The sequence below is a fragment of the Myxine glutinosa genome, chromosome 14 (assembly GCF_964187855.1).
Source record: "Myxine glutinosa chromosome 14, kmMyxGlut1.1, whole genome shotgun sequence".
Lineage (NCBI taxonomy): Eukaryota > Metazoa > Chordata > Myxini > Myxiniformes > Myxinidae > Myxine > Myxine glutinosa.
In genome coordinates, this window is record NC_136274.1 from 48,582,309 (window position 1) to 48,599,436 (window position 17,128).

The 17,128-nt window shown below is 42.8% G+C and overlaps 1 protein-coding gene across 5 annotated transcripts in view; it reads right to left on the reverse strand.

Annotated features, from left to right (window-relative positions):
• Positions 1-5,319: 5,319 nt before the first annotated feature.
• The window catches only part of NUP62 (nucleoporin 62), a 62,257-nt gene continuing 50,448 nt past the window's right edge, over positions 5,320-17,128 (reverse strand). For all 5 annotated transcript variants that reach the window (XM_068135693.2, XM_068135695.2, XM_078768424.1 and 2 more), the window contains 5 exons: positions 15,290-15,339; positions 15,063-15,197; positions 14,602-14,713; positions 6,186-6,252; positions 5,320-6,080 (listed from right to left, as the gene is read on the reverse strand). In XM_068135693.2, the coding sequence (XP_067991794.2) occupies positions 5,995-6,080; positions 6,186-6,252; positions 14,602-14,713; positions 15,063-15,197; positions 15,290-15,339 (450 nt within the window). In that variant the 3' untranslated portion in view covers positions 5,320-5,994. The remainder of the gene's footprint in view (positions 6,081-6,185; positions 6,253-14,601; positions 14,714-15,062; positions 15,198-15,289; positions 15,340-17,128) is intronic.

The following is a 17,128-nucleotide window of genomic DNA, read 5'->3' on the forward strand; positions in this document are numbered from 1 at the left end:
GATGGTACAACACACATATGAACAAAAGGTGGGAGCGAAGGGGAAGCCGTAGCCAGAGGTACTCCTGGGGGTGGGGTGGATGGAGGTCAGTGCAAGGAGAGTGAGGAAGAGAGTTTTTGATAAAGATGGCAACCTCACCACCCAGATGAGGCTCAGGTCTATCATACCGGGGGAGGGAGTAACCAGGGAGAGATATTAAGGAATCAGAGACATCTTGAAGGAGGAAAGTTTCTGTTAAGCAGATTAAGTCTGGTTTGTCAGAATCAACCTGTATGGAGAGATCAGTCAAGTTTGAGCGAAGGCCCCGGATGTTTGAGGTCCATACCGTTAATGAAGAGGAAGGGGGAGCATCGGATACAGGACAGGGGGGGGAGGGATAGGGTAAGATGAGGAAGAGGAGGAGGAGGTAGTGAGAGCTGTTGATAGTGTGTGGGAGATTTCAGAAGAGCTCGGAGAAAGGGAAGGATGAGGAGGACAAAAGGTTTGATGGTGATTGGGTGAGGCACAGTGAGGTGTTGTTTGATGGGGGGAGGGAGGGAGGCAGAGTGAGACAGAAGGTTGGAGGAGATGGAGGTGAGAGTTGAAGGTAGAGGAAGCGGGGAGACGCTTTGATGATGGGGGGCGGCGGGAGAATTGGAGAAAAAAGGAGGGTGGGGAGATTTGAAGGGGAGGTGGGAGGGGGGAGTTTAGGAGGGGAGGGGCAAGGGGGGAGTTTAGGAGGGGAGGACGAGGGGGGAGATTTGAAGTGGAAGGGTTAGGGGGAGTTCAGGAGGGGAGGGGTGAGTTCAGGAGGGGAGGGGTGAGGAGGGAGTTTCGGAGGAGATGGGCGAGGGGAGAGTTTAGAAGGGGAGGGATGAGGGGGGTGTTTATGAGGGGAGGGGCAAGGCGGGAGAATTGAAAGGGATGGGTGAGGGAGGAGTTTTGGAGTGGAGGGGTGAGTTTGGATATTAGAAAGTGTTGGACGATTAATGAAAAACGAACATTTATTGCAAAATGAGTTTCTTGTGATTTTCGAGTCAGAGATCCATTTGAAAACGTTGGAGGACGGGTGGAATGCAGGTGGGTTTAGGGAATATAGAAAGAAAACTGAGAAATTGAATTTTTATTTCAAATGAAGAGATTTGGTGAGCAAATCGAAGACAACCTTTTGAAGAAGAAGTAGAAAAGTGTGGTAATAACATACAACAGAATACAAGACGTCAGGGGAAAGTTTAATCATTTTTAAACGAAACCGTGAAAACTATCGATGCGAAATTGTACAAATGTCATCTAACACCATCGTTGCATATAGTGTGAAAATGATGACGTCATTGGTCACGTGGTTTGGCAGCCATATTGGATTTTTTAAAAACGAACCTTATCCGATCAACACGAAACTTCACAAAAGCGATCCCCTATCCATACATGTGCAGAGTGTACATTTTTGATGTCATATGTCACGTGATTTGGCAGCCATATTAGCTTGAAAGCCAATATATATATAAAAAAATCCCTTCTTCAAAAACACTTCACCGATTGATGTGAAACCTGTCCTGTGGTAAAAATGTGATACTTCAAAACAGCTGAAGGTTTTTAAACCAAACTTGTTTATTTTTAGGACAGTGAACAAGGGCATTTGCCCATTGTCATGGGCGCATTGGGCGGGGACTACGTGGAGGCATATTGAAGACACAGTCGCATTGCTTTCGCTTCATTGATTCTTCACCATTGAGAGATAGGGCCAAAAACGATACACATGGACAGATTATGACAAAACTTGGTGGATGAGTTAGTTAGGTGACAATAACAAGCAGATTCGATTTTGGTTCAAATCCAGCCTATCAGTAGGATATAATATGTCAACTGTTCAGCAAAGCAAAGGTATATGCGCTCCACCGAGTGTCGTTCTGGCTTGGTATGCAGCACATGGCTGTGGGCAGCATCATTTGCTGGGGGTGCTGCTGTGCCACTGATGCAGTACCACTTGTAGATTAGAGCAGGATTTTGTAATTTGTTCAGACAGGTGCTGGCAATAATTCAGGTCTACTCTTCACGAAAGACACGGTGGGATATTTTAACGAGATTCCCAGTTTAATGCCCATCTGGGGGGGGGGGGGGGGGGGGGGGGAGCTCACACATTGCTAAATCATCCTCCAAACGAAAAATCAGGGTGGCAGTTTATAGCTGGGTATGGAGATTCAGACCCAGGCTGGACAAATGAAAGGCGAGTGTTTTATACGAGTGATAATCGATATAATCAAATAAGGAGAACGTTGATTGAGGTTTGGGAAACCACCATGGGAAGCGAGGAGGTGAGGTTTCGGGCATTAACTCTTAGGAGCAAAAACCTTCCGAAGAAGAGTTATCACCTGAAAAGTCCGTTTCTCCTTGCTTCCCACCGAGCCATTATGGGGCACACTTCAATCAACGTTCTGTCGCTTCCATGGATGCATTGCACAGTCCTCTAGTTTATCCAAACAACAAGCCATCAATATTATTTATGGGCTTTTCTGATATTTAAATTTAGTGCCAATTCTAGCATTTTATTAAGCCGTCATGTTTCAACACAGCCGCCAAATTATTAATATCAGCTGGATAAAATCCGATGTCCTATTTAATTGTTATATCCTCTGGATCTTGATTTAAATTAAGCTGATGGTGAAAATTTCAAATGAGATTTAAGCATGGTATAAATCATGGTATAAACAGACGGTATTAGTTGGTGGACGTCAAAGATCCCACGGTGTCATTCGCGAAGAGTAGGCGAGCTATCTCCGGCACCCTGAACAAATTACAAATTCCTGCTGTAACCTTAGTCGAACGGCAGGCCTTGACAGCCGGTTCTTGAAAGACTTGGGACAAGCTTCCCACAGCCAACCCCCCAATAACGTGGGAATAATTGTGGCTGTTCCAGAAGAAAAAGAAGTTTAAGATGACAGAATTTCTGCTTCTTTTCCAAGAGCACAAGGGGGTGCACTTGGAGCAGCAAGTGAAAGAGAGAAATAGAATGGCACTCTTCGACATCGAGCCATATGTCTCTGCTCATATCATTACCATCATGATACATACATACTTGTACCAGGTTTGATTTAAATCCATTGAGCTGTTGTCAAGTATCACATTTTACCTGACATGCCCTATGACACCGAAATCTAAATCAGTTCATCTTTCTATCATAATATTTGATTTATTTATATTAATATTAATCATAATATTGATTTCTATCATAATATCATAATATTTGGGCCAAAATGGCCTTAAAATGCATGTTGTTGTTGTTGTTTCTATCATAATATTTACTTGTACAAAGTTTAGTCAAAATCACATCACTGGTTCACAAGTTTTACCTAATCGGACCACTGACCTTTAACCTCTTACTTTGGCCCCATAAACCCATAATCTGACCTTTGGCCCCATAATCTAATCTGGTTATCTTTACATTATTATACATACTTGTACCAAGTTTCACTTCCCTTCAGCCGTTCTTAAATTATCGTGGTAATGAAAACCTATGACAGACGGGGCAATGGACAGGTTCGGACCTTTGACCCCAAGATCAAATCAGTTCATCCTTACGTCATAATACATACTTGTACCAACTTTGGTCAAAATCCCATCACTGGTTCACAAGTTATCTCGGTAACATAAATTTTACCTAACATGATCTCTGACCTCAAGTGTCTGAAATAGGTTTTTGTTACCTTGATCTAATTATATCTCTGAAACCGCTTACCCTATCGATGGAAAATTTTACAAAAGTCATCGAACACCATTGGTGCATATAGTTTGAAAATGATGACGTTTTTCAGTCACATGGTTTGGCAGTCATCTTGGATAGAAAACGAACCTTATCCGATCAACACGAAAATTCACAAATGTGATCTCTCCCCATACATATGCAGAGTGCATTTTAAATGTCATGTCACGTGGTTTCGCGGCTGCAAAACCAGTGATGGTGCAAAATGGTGGCTGCAAAACCAGACACAGGAATTTCTGCAACACCATTTATTGATTGGATAATTCAATGATGTGAATGCGTAATTATTTGGTGAGGGATTGTATAAAGAGAAAGAAAAATATATAAATAAAAGCATATTAGCTTGAAAGCCGATATAAAAAAAAAATAAAAAAAATCCCTTCTCCAAAAACGCTTCAGCGATCGATGTGAAACCTGTCCTGTGGTAAAAATGTGATACTTCAAAACGGCTGGAGGGATTTAAACCAAACTTGTTTAATTTTAAGACAGTGAACGAGGGCATTTACCCATTGTCACGGGCGGAGACTACGCATAGGCATATTGGCGACACAGTCGCATTGCTTTAGTTTTAAAATATTATGCAATATATCGTGTTTGGCCCTTTTACTAAATGGTGAAGAATCACTTAAAAATTCTCAAATCCAGATCCGAAACCGGAACTTCACCAAAATCGAATCATTTCGTCCTTGTCACAAACCCAACCTGTCCATCACATTTCATCCGAACCTGTCCACAACTTGAACCATCTTGTCCACAACCAAACAGACAGGGGTGAAAACATAACCTGCATCCACCTTCGGTGGCGGAGGTAATAAAGCCATGTACCACATTTCAGTTGAATATGTTAAAGGGTAAGGGGTAAACGTCTGGTAAACTGACCCATAGATAATGTGATATTTTCTAAGTCAAAAAAGGGTATAACTGTGGAAAATTGCCGAAATGCCTCAAACGTGTGCTGCAGGTTATCATAATAAAGGCATGTACCAAGTTTCACTTGAATATGTTGAAGGGTATGGGAAAAAAGTCTGGAAAACCACAGGTGGAATGGACAGACAGAGAGCAAATCTACAGTACCCTCCAGTGAAACCGGTAGGGGACTAAAAGTGCTTAGCATGCTTTCTGGAGTTGGTCCCCCAGGTACAGTAGTTACTTTCACATGACGCGAGTTTTCCCAACAATCACCTCGCCTTCTGTCCTCACCGTGCCTTAAAGGTAATCAGGAATCTGAGTATGTATTCTATGGTATCTCTCCCTCCCTACTCATCACTGATGGCCATAAGGAAAAGCAACATCTCACTTGCTCTACAGCTACACAGAGAGGCAGACTTACTGCCAAATATTTTAAAATTGCAATAAAGTTGTTTTGCTTGAAACAAAAGACCGACAATGGTGGACTGGATGTACTCATTCGAATGTTCAAGTTATAATCACTAGTTGCGGGGTGGAAAATATAACAGGGACATCATGGAATTATAGGTACTAGAACACAACGGTTCACATTATTCGAATATAATTTGTAACATTTTTTTAGTACTCGCAGCTTCGTTTCGAGAGCTACTACGAACAAGTTACAGTCACAGGCATTTCTGCAACACCATTTATTGATTGGATTATTCAATGATGTGAATGTGTAATTATTTGGCGAGGGATTGTATAAAGAGAAAGAAAAAAATATAAATAAAAGCAGACAGGCAAAATATGTTGGTAGACAACCCATCACAATGTCAGAATATGGTCACCTTCATCTGGAACCTCAATGTCTGGAAAAAGTAATACAAAAAGAAGAAGAAGACAAAATGCCTGTAGAGTATTGGCATCAGAATTGCTCTTTAGATTAACAAGAATAAACACCAATATTCCAGACCAAGAAAAGGCCAATTGCGGACTGAGGGCAAAATAGTGTCCCTGATTAGAAAACTGTACTTTAAGAAATGAGAAAAGTTACCATTGCCATTAGAGTACAACAGAAAAAGGATTTGAGGCTCCAATGCAATAACAAAACAAAACAAAACAAAACAAACAAAAAAAAAAAAACAAAAAAAACAACAGTATGGAGAAGTTTATTTGATTCATTAATTGCTAGTCCAGTTCTGAACGTCACGTTCAGACAATGCCAACACATTAAATCCCCCACCCCTCACCCAAACGAGCATTCCCTACACCAGCCCAGTTAAAAATTAACACTCGGATGGAGTTTTCATCGTACTATCCATCTATTAGCCATTACAACATTGCCGGAAGGAGCTCAAGTGCCTCCATTAGAAAGGCAGCTGTTCGGCTTCACTCTCGCTCCGCCGTGCCTCGTACAGCTTCGCCACTTCGTCCACCTTCTTCTGGAGATACACTGCGGAAATGAGCAAAGTGTAGTCAGAATTAACAAGGCACGGCACCCAATAAGCACGTCTCAATATACTACGTCGGCCAACAGAGCTTTCTCAGCTTGCAGTACCGGCATTTTGATCGATCCACTGTAAGGAGCCCATGTGTGCGTTGAGGATTTTACAGATCTGCTGCAGCTGTTGGTGTGCAAGAAAAAAGGGCAGGAAATTGCAATGGGGTGTTAGAAACGATACACAAGTACACCTCAATGGGAAATGGCCGGGGTTGTCACAATATTGTGATGGCTATTAACTATTAAGCAATGCCTTGATCATTGTTGGTACGTCGTTTTTCCGACAAACAAATAACCAATGAGGAAAATCTGATATTTGCTATTGAAAGATACTTCGTGGAGAAGGCAAAAATATGTCACTCAGCGAGTGTTTACATGACGAATCAGGAATTATGTCATTCAAGAATGATGTTCCAATTTGAAATGTCCAACTGCTGCACACCCATGAACCAACTTGAGGAGACAGCGATTTTGAGGCCAGAGATTGGAATTAATAATAACTAAAACTGCCACTTTATAACTGCAGAACGTGATGACCGGTTTCCACTGCCTTCCCGCTTTCATGAAACCCAGCTTTCACATTATTTTTTTTTCTCCATCAATTTATCCCGAGATGATGCTCAAGAAATTTCATCCTGATCGGATAACGTTTTTTACGTGTCGAATTATGACGTCATAATGGAGGCGCCTATGACATCATCATTTACAGGAGTTTTTCTCCATGGATAGTTCTTTACAATGAGCCATGTCTCCATTTTTTCTATTCAGCGCTTTCGGAGATATAGAGGTGCAAAGTTTTTCGGTTTTTCCAAGATGGCGCCCATATCATGTGACATGTGACGTCATAATTACCATTAAAATATTCTGCAGGCCGAGGCACTCCTATGGTGAAAATTTCCTGTCAATTGGTCTAACAACTGCAGAGAAAATGACTCTTCAAAGGAAATAAATCCGAAAAATGGCAATGGCACAATCAGTTGGAGGGCCTGAGAAGAAAAAGTGTTATGTTTCTTCTTCTTCCAACAATAACGACTTCTGGCTTCGACCGTAGAACAAATCATGTTGAAATTTTAAACACTTATTCCCCATGATCACAACTACTTTACATTAAAATTTCAGGTCAACCAATGCAGCGGTTCAAGAGATGGAAGGTTTTTAAGAATGCCATTCAATTATTGCGGCCACACCATGTGACTAATCGCAACTTCCCAAGTAACGTTTTAACTTCCCGACATGTGGAACATACGTATAAAGTTTTCACTCGATATCTTCAAAAATGAGGGAGAAGATCGATAGGTTTTAAAGTTTATGCTTAAATACGTAATAATTCCGAAACCATGTCATGCATGACGTCATCAACCCGGAACCTTTTGTTCGTCATGGGTATGCGATTATTTATGCATGCCAAGTTTGGGCTCGATTTGTTCAGCCGTTGCGGAGAAAAAGTGTTTTTAGTGTTTGTCACGAAAAACAATATGGCGGCCGAACCATGTGACGTATGACATCAAAAATTTTTGGATTCTGATTTTTTTCACTTCGGTCATGCACAAAAATATCATATTTGTGGGACCCCGGGTTCTATTTGTCGCATTCTAACCTCGTAATGTTAGCACTTTTAATATCCTAAATAAACATATTTTTGGTCCCATTACAGAGTACTTTAGAATGAGCCATAACTCAATTTTTTCCATTGAGCCGTTTCAGAGATTTACAGGGGAAAAGTTGAAGGGGTTTTTTTTTTTCCCAAGATGGCACCCACACCATGTGACACATGAAATCATAATTAGCAGTAAAAAAATTTTTTTTACTAGTCTAGCCAATCACTTGGTGAAAATTTTGTGCCAATCAGACCAATGGTTGAAGAGAACATTGATTTTAAAGTTTTCGGACATGAAAAACGGGCAGAAGAAAAAGGAGAAGAAGAAGCCGAGGAAAACAATAGGTATTCCTCTACATTTCATGTCCAAAAAACATTTCATGTAGAGAAAACCTAATTAGAGAAATTACAGTTCATGATCACGCAAAGAATGCAAGTGCGGTAAGCATATCGTCGCCAGTCGTGCCGTAGTGAGTAGTAGCAACATGCTTGGCCAGCACATGTAGCGTAGGTCTATATGGTTCGCAACTACAGTGTTGTACTTCAGCATTCACAATTCAACCTAAAATATGCTTAGTTACTTGAATCCGGTTTCAAAAGCAGAGGAAGTTCAACGTTTCGCTAAACCTGTAAGCTTGGTTAAAGCAGGGCTTGATGCACCGTATGTTGGTGCTGCTAACGAAATATTGAAAATTGGTACGGGAAAAAGTCCTGTACCAACATGCGAAGACAGTGATGCCGAGGCCGGAGATCGGAATTAATAAAAATACCCAATGCTCCTGGAGACCATAAATTTACTAATACCTGCATTCAGTTAACTATCGATTTGACGTGCTTTACTGTACTTTTCCGTCGTATTTTGCAATCCGTATTTCATTGGTATTGTACACTGCTTCATTGGTTCCATACGATTTACACCAGGTTCGTAAATCATAGTTTATAATGAAGTATGTTTTGATGCCTGTTTCTCTTCACTTCCGGTTACAATGCGTTTCTTTTCACTTCTGGTTACAATGCCAGTTATTTTCTCCATATGTAAATGTTCCCTGGGGTTTCACATTGTTACCATTGTGGAGATTGTCATGTGTGTTGTGCCAGCTCTACCAAATTAAAAAACAAAACTCGTAAACACGTTTACATGTTGTTTAGTGTGAAAAATTCCGCTTCAACAGACTTGTTTGTAAAATCAGTGAGTGCTGTAAATCGCTCTCCTGCATTTTTATTTTGTGAGAGTGATTGTATTTTGTACGGTACTTACATAGCTATACATTATACTTCGGCATGAGTAAACATGCGTATTCTCTACCTTCAAATTAGTACGCATATCAAAAGTTATTTTTGCTGCTCTTCAACGGCCACTATTATCTCACCTTGTGGGGTTGGCCCTGGGGAAGCTTGGCCCAAGATTTTTACGAATTGGCTTGGCCAGGCCTGACGTTCACCTAGTTAGGGCAGGAATTTGGAATTTGGCCATCGGGCCGGCGATAATAATCGCCGACTCTTTGCGAAGGACACAATGGGATCCTTAAAGTCCCCCAACCCATGCTGGCAGACGAGACTCCTGGTTTAACGTCCATCTGAGGGACGGCACACACATTGATGAATCACCCTGCCTGTGAAACACCAAACTGACAGTTTATAGCTGGGTCAGGATTCAAAACCAGGCTAGACAGCTTAGAGGCGAGTGTGCGTACATCTAGGCCATCCTGTCAGCCCTACTCATATCAAAAGTACCCACTATAAATAGCTGACTGGTCATGCAAAATTAAAGTGGAAAAGGAGGGTTTTCCATACCAATTCTCACCAGCTTTCAGTAGTGAACATGACCAAGTTACAAGCTTTAAAAAATTTGCAAACTTCTCCAAACTGAGGTTTTGCAACCTCGTCCCAGCACAAGGGCTGCTGATGCAGTGCCCCCTGTAGGTTAGAGTAGGAATTTGCAATTTGTTGAGGATGCCGGCTATAGCTCGTCTACTATTCGCAATGGGTACTGTGGGGTCTTTAGAGCATGCACCATCTATTGCAGGCAGACGGGACATCCGGCTTAAAGTCCATCCGAAGGACGACCCATTGATCAATATCTTGCTCTGCCTGCGGAACACCAGTGTGACGGTTTATATGTCGGCAGAGTTGAACTAGATAGCTCAGATTAGAGTGTGGATACCACCTTCTTCAATACCTATTGATGCATATTGATACTGTATTATATGAATTCTCCTTGGTAGAAAGTGTCATGACCAGTATAGGCTTACTTTACATATCATTTTACAATAGTGGAAAATAATTATTGTATCACTCGTTCTGCCTTAGCAAGGCAGTGCATACCCATATGGATATACAGTGCATTCAGAAAGTATTCAGACCCCTTCACTTTTTTCACATTTTGTTATGTTGCAGCCTTATGCTGAAATCGTTTAAATTCATTTTTTCCCTCATCAAGCTACACTCAATATCCCATAATGACAAAGAGAAAACAGGATTTAGAAAGTTTTTGCAAATTTATTAAAAAGAAAAAACTGAAATATCACATTGACATAAGTATGCAGACCCTTAACTCAGTACTTGGTTGAAGCACCCTTGGCAGCGATTACAGCCTCGAGTCTTCTTGGGTATGACGCGACAAGTTTTGCACACCTGGATTTGGGGATTTTCTGCCATTCTTCTCTGCAGATCCTCTCAAGCTCTGTCAGGTTGGATGGGGACCATGGGTGGACAGCCATTTTCAGGTCTCTCCAGAGATGTTCGATTGGGTTCAAGTCAGGGCTCTGGCTGGGCCACTCAAGGACCTTCACAGAGTTGTCCCTAAGCCACTCCTACGTTGTCTTGGCTGTGTGCTTAGGGTCATTGTCCTGTTGGAAGGTGAACCTTCGGCCCAGTCTGAGGTCCTGAGCGCTCTGTTTCAGGTTTTCATTAAGGATATCTCTGTACTTTGCTCCGTTCATTGTTCCCTCAACCCTGACCAGTCCCTGCTGGTGAAAAACACCCCCACAGCATGACCCTGCCACCACCATGCTTCACCGTTGGGATGGTATTGGGCAGGTGATGAGCGGTGCCTGGTTTCCTCCAAACATGACGCTTGGAATTGAGGCCAAACAGTTCAATCTTGGTTTCATCAGACCACAGAATCTTGTTTTTCACAGTCTGAGAGTCCTTTAGGTGCTTCTTTGCAAACTCCGAGCCGGCTTTCATGTGTCTTTCACTGAGGAGGGGCTTCCGTCTGGCCACTCTGCCATAAAGACCAGATCGGTGGAGTGTTGCAGTGATGGTTGTCCTTCTGGAAGTTTCTCCCATCTCCACACAGGATCTCTGGAGCTCAGCCAGTGACCATCGGGTTCTTGGTCACCTCTCTTACCAAGGTCCTCCCCCGATTGCTCAGTTTGGCCAGGCGGCCAGCTCTAGCAAGAGTCCTGGTTGTTCCAAACTTCTTCCATTTAAGAATTATGGAGGCCACTGTGCTCTTGGAAACCTTCAATGCAGCAGAAATTTTTTTGTAGGCTTCCCCAAATCTGTGCCTCGACACAATCCTGTCTATGAGCTCTGCAGACAATTCCTTCGACCTCATGGCTTGGTTTTTGCTCTGATATGCAATGTCAGCTGTGAGACCTTATATAGACAGGTGTGTGTGCCTTTCCAAATCATGTCCAATCAATTGAATTTACCACAGGTGGACTCCAATCAAGGTGTAGAAACATCTCAAAGATGATCAAGAGAAAAGGGAGGCACCTGAGCTAAATTTCAAGCGTCATAGCAAAGGGTCTGAACACTTATGTCAATGTGATATTTCAGTTTTTTCTTTTTAATAAATTTTCAAAACTTTCTAAAATCCTGTTTTCTCTTTGTCATTATGGGGTATTGAGTGTAGATTGATGAGGGGAAAAAATGAATTTAAACGATTTCAGCATAAGGCTGCAACATAACAAAATGTGAAAAAAGTGAAGGGGTCTGAATACTTTCTGAATGCACTGTATGGAGAATAGAAAGCCCAAGAGGACAAGCGTTACGCCTAGGTCCCCCGTCGGGGAAGTGATGTGAGTTGACAAAGTGGAAGACGCAGAAAACATGCAATGATATGATATTTCGCTCAAGGTTCAGACATACATGGAGGTGGCCATCTTGGATTTTGACGTGGCGACCCAATTTTCAATAGCGTTCTTCCTTATGCGCAGATACACCCACACACCAGATTAGAAGTTAGTAGTTCGTTTCTTTTTCAAGATATTTCGCTCACAAGGTTCAGACATATATATGGTGGTGGCCATCTTGTATTTTGACGTGGCGACCCAATTTTCAATAGGGTTCTTCCTTATGCCTACATACACCCACACACCAGATTAGAAGCTGGTACTTCGCTTATTTTTCAAGATATTTCGTTCATAGGGTTCAGACATATATATGGTGGCGGCCATCTTGGATTTTGACATGGCGACCCAATTTTCAATAGCGTTCTTCCTAATGCCTAGATACACCCACACACCAGATTAGAAGTTGGTACATCGCTTATTTTTCAAGATATTTCGCTCACAAGGTTCAGACATATATACTGAAACGCAAAATAAACTTACCACCTTTGAAACCTTTAAATATCAACAATAACACTGCGTGTAGTAAATGTGTGAACTTATTTGTGGACAATAGTGTCCTCACTGTCAGACAAAACGGTCACGGATGGTCACTTGAACCTTCAATGGTCACTTCATAGCACAGCTGTTGAACAGCCGTTTTGACTGTCAGTGATTAGCCAAGGGGTACGGGATGATTTTAATGAGCTGCACGTGATGTCTTGATATTGGCTTTAAAAAGGCCAGTGCAAAATGGGCATTTCAATCAACATGCCACGATTGTCAAGGGATCAACGGCAGCGTGCCCTGGGCATGCTGCAAGGCGGACTGAGCTACCGTGAGGTGGCACGTCGCCTTGGCTGTTCACACCAGACGGTATCGGCCCTGGTGGACAGAGACACCCTCCACAACTCTGCAGATGACAGACGTTGATCAGGGAGGCCAAGAGTCACCACTGCAAGGCAGGACAGGCAGATGGTCTGAAGTCACCTGCGGGATCGATTCCGTCCAGCATCCTGCACTGCAGCAGAAACTCCGGGGCGTGCAAACCCACGGATCTCCAATGATACTGCACGAAGACGACTGCATGACTATGGTCTGACTGCCAGAAGACCATACAGAGGCCCCGTGATGACGGCTGCCCATCGCCGCAACCGACAGAGATGGTGCCAGCAGCAACAGCGGTGGACCTTGGCACAGTGGAACGAGGTCGCTTTCAGCGATGAGTCAAGGTTCTGTGTGGACAGTCCTGATGGGCGTGAGCGTGTCTGGAGAAGAACTGGCGAGCGATATGCCGATTGTTGCGTGCGTCAAGCCAACAGGTGGGGTGGCCCAAGTGTGATGGTGTGGGCCGCCATATCAGGCCGGTACAGGACGCCACTGGTGGTTGTGGATGGGAATCTTAACGCCCAGCGGTATGTGGATAACATCCTGCGACCTCATCTGCTGCCATTCCTGCTAGATCACCCAGAACTGAGAACCTTTCAGCATGACAACGCTCGTCCCCATGCTGCTCGCTTTACCACTGCATTTCTCCAAGGCGAGAAATCAACACCATGCAGTGGCCTGCGCTCTCCCCTGACCTGAATCCCATAGAGCACCTGTGGGATGAGCTTGGGAGACGTGTAGTTGGCAGGGCCAGGACACGGGCAGAGCTGCTTCAGACATTGAGGACTGAGTGGGACAGAATCCAGCAACAATCCATCCAAAGACTGGTAGGCAGTATACGCCGACGATGCACTGCCTGTATCCAAAACAATGGTGGCCACACACGCTATTGAAAGGGGACTGACATTGCACCCTGTGCTGTTCTGTACTGTAGAACAAACTGATGAGATGGTGTATCTTGGTCAAAAACTTGACATGTCATCAATAAAATGCCAATGTTTCAATTAGCAATTGTTGGTTTGATTTATTTTGAACTGTTACAATTTTATTACATTTCAAACAAGTGGTAAGTTTATTTTGCGTTTCAGTATATATATGGTGGCGGCCATCTTGTATTTTGACGTGGCGACCCAATTTTCAATAGCGTTCTTCCTTGCGCCTAGATACACCCACACACCAGATTAGAAGTTGGTACTTCGCTTATTTTTCAAGATATTCAGCTCACAAGGTTCAGACATACATGGCGGCGGCCATCTTGGATTTTGACGTGGCGACCCAATTTTCAATAGGGTTCTTCCTTATGCCTGGATACACCCACACACCAGATTAGAAGTTGGTACTTCGCTTATTTTTCAAGATATTCCACTCAAGGTTCAGACATACATGGCGGTGGCCATCTTGGGTTTTGACGTGGGTTGCACCCACACACCAAATTCGAATGCGGTCCTTCGCTTACGCACGCACGCACACACAGACAGACGGACGAAGGGGAAAACCAGAGTCCCCCTTTCACCCTTCCGCGGTGCGACGGGGGACAAAAAACCAACATGGGCAATGAGACCAAGCATTCATCCTCGATAATAACTGCTACAAATGCTCACAAAACAGGTTCCATCTCACCTACAGATGCAAACAGGGAAGATTGAATTAAGGAAAAAAAAAAAGCAAGCTAAATATGAAGAGTAAAAGGATGGATGGGTAGGTCCCAGGACGTAAGAATAAAGGAAAGGAAAAAAAGATGTATGGGACATGGGACGCACAGGGGGAGATCAAAGAATCCTGCAATTTGGTGCAATAGCAAGTACATGTACATGCCCTTGATCTACGTCGTTATACAAGGACAACCAAATGTTTTCCAGGATGAAAAATAAAAGCATCATTGATCAACAACATGCTACTTCAGTGCAAAGTAAAAGGGATCAAAGCATACCGGGTCTGCAGTTTCTCCTGGGCCACTGGAAGTGTTCAGGTGATCGATGACTTCCTTCAGGTCCTGGGACATGCGCTTCAGCTGTGCATCTATATTCTCTGCCAACTTGTACCTGTGAAAAATGTTCATGTAGAGCAAAACATGGCAAATTTTTTGGAGGTAAGCAATGGAGAAAGCAAAATGTAACAAGGATTCATCCCTCCAAGATTCAATCGTGCTATTCCCTCCAGGGATTCAAAGTAAGTGCGGTGCGCCACCACCTACACGTCATCCCCCAAACCCCAATGCACAATGTTTTGTACCGCCATTAACCCAACCTAATTTCCCCCCTGCCATTTCACTCTTCCATGAGTCTCAATTTTGTATACAAAAAAAAGGAGAGGTAAAGGATCCTGCAAATGGAAGAGAGAATAGTGAGAATGTTATGAAGCGAGTGCGATAAGGTATGGGGTACAACGTACGTGCGCTCCCTTTCCTCATTAGTAGGTTGCAGGTATATCGAGGAACTCTGCTCTTTGACCGCATCCTCCAATGGATTGAGCAGCTCCTCGAGCTCCCGCTGCTGTCCCAAGATAAAATCCAGCTCCTGGTCCAGCCTGGAAACACAGGAGGTGCTCGTTGGTAGCCCCCACGTCACAAATAGAGTTTCAACAATGTTGGATAAATTACATAATGATAATAAAAATACCGTTTTTGGTCCAACTTCACTTTTTCAACCTCTTTGTGTAAAGCTGTAATCTAAAAACGAAGGCATAACAGGACAAATTAAAACTATTTATACAAATTCAAACAATCATCAACCATTATGAATATAATTACATTTTCCTTTCTTCCTTGCAACCTCTAATTAGAAGATAATTTTCCAAGGGAAGACTTCCTTTTATGCCGCTGTATGCAAAGGAATGATTTCAGTGCATGCAGGGCAAATTAAATTCATCAAAATAGGCAATAATGTTGCAAATGTAATGAACACACACACATTTAGATAGACAGAGACAGAGGGCACAGACAGAGACAAACGGGCACAGAAAGAAAGACGCGCGCGCGCCCACACACCACACACCACACACACGTCAAAAGCATGGATCAGTTACAAGAAGCCACTTCATCATGTCCCACAGATGGAGATAATAAAGTGTGTGGAGATGTACAAAAGTGACCCAGAAACAACAGATTTTGCCCTCATATGCCTCATCGAACATTTTCAACCATGCCCAAAGTTTGAAAAATGACAAAGCAAGATAATGTTTATACATGTTTATGCCAAAAAATGCAATTCCAAGATATGTCGAGGTCAAAAAGCAGAAATAAGTGGTGAGAAGTTGGTTTGGCCCTTATGAGTATGCGTGGTGTCAAATGTATGAGCACATTAACAAATCAATGCATGGCCAAAGAGGAAATTACCTTTCATTACGAGGGTTATATGAAAAGGACAGCAAGCGTACTTACAAATTTTAAAGCAAAATATCTGGGTGATTGCAAAAATCACATGCATAGTCTCATTATTTACTGATTTGTCTGATATTCGACATGCCTCAATACCTGTATTTATATACTTTGTGAATAAAGATTATCACTATTTATATCAGGAATATACTAGAGCAATGCGACTGCATCGCCAACATGCCTCCGCGTCCATGCCCATGACAATAGGTAGATGCCCTCGTTGACTGTCCTAAAAATGAAGAAGTTTGATTTAAATTCCTTCAGCTGTTCTCAAGTGTCACATTTGTACCAGACTAGGGCATTGCCCGTACTATATCTATATCTAAAATTATATCCCCCCCCCTCTATTTACATGAAATGGTTTGGTCCAAAGCGAACGGCTTGCGAGTGGTGACAATCCCCCCCCTCTATTTACATGCAATGGTTTGGTCCAAAGCGAACGGCTTCCGGAGTTTGGTAAAGAAATCGCCATCGCGTGCACAAACGCGCAGGAAAGCGAATGAATCGCAAATTCGTTTTTATTAGTTGTAAAACATAGTTTAACGCCAACATAGTTTGCAAACGTGAAATAAATGAATACGCTCTCAAATGTGCCGTCCGAGGCAGAGTGTGCCCGCCACGTTCGGCACACGCGATAGTTCGCTGCTCTCTGATTGGTTGAATCGTTTTTTGGACATAGCTCGGTAAGTAATTGTCCGATTAATATGAAACCTTGAAAAGGCACATCCTCGGGTCCCCAGCAATATACCTGGCAAGTTAAAAGTATATCGGACCCGTGGTTGTCGAGAAACAGCGGTCACAGACAAACGTACAGACAGAGATTACTGGAATTATAGATAGATGTAAGAGGTTTCACATCGATCGGTGAAGCAGTTTCAGAGACGTTTTTAAATATTGGCTCTCAAGCTAATATGGCTGCCAAACCACGTGACATATGACATTAAAAATGTACACTCTGCATATGTATGGGGAGGGGATCACGTTTGTGAAGTTTCATGTTGACCAGATAAGGTTTGTTATTCTATACAAGATGGCTGCCAAACCATGTGAGCTACGACATCATTTTCAAACTATATGCAGC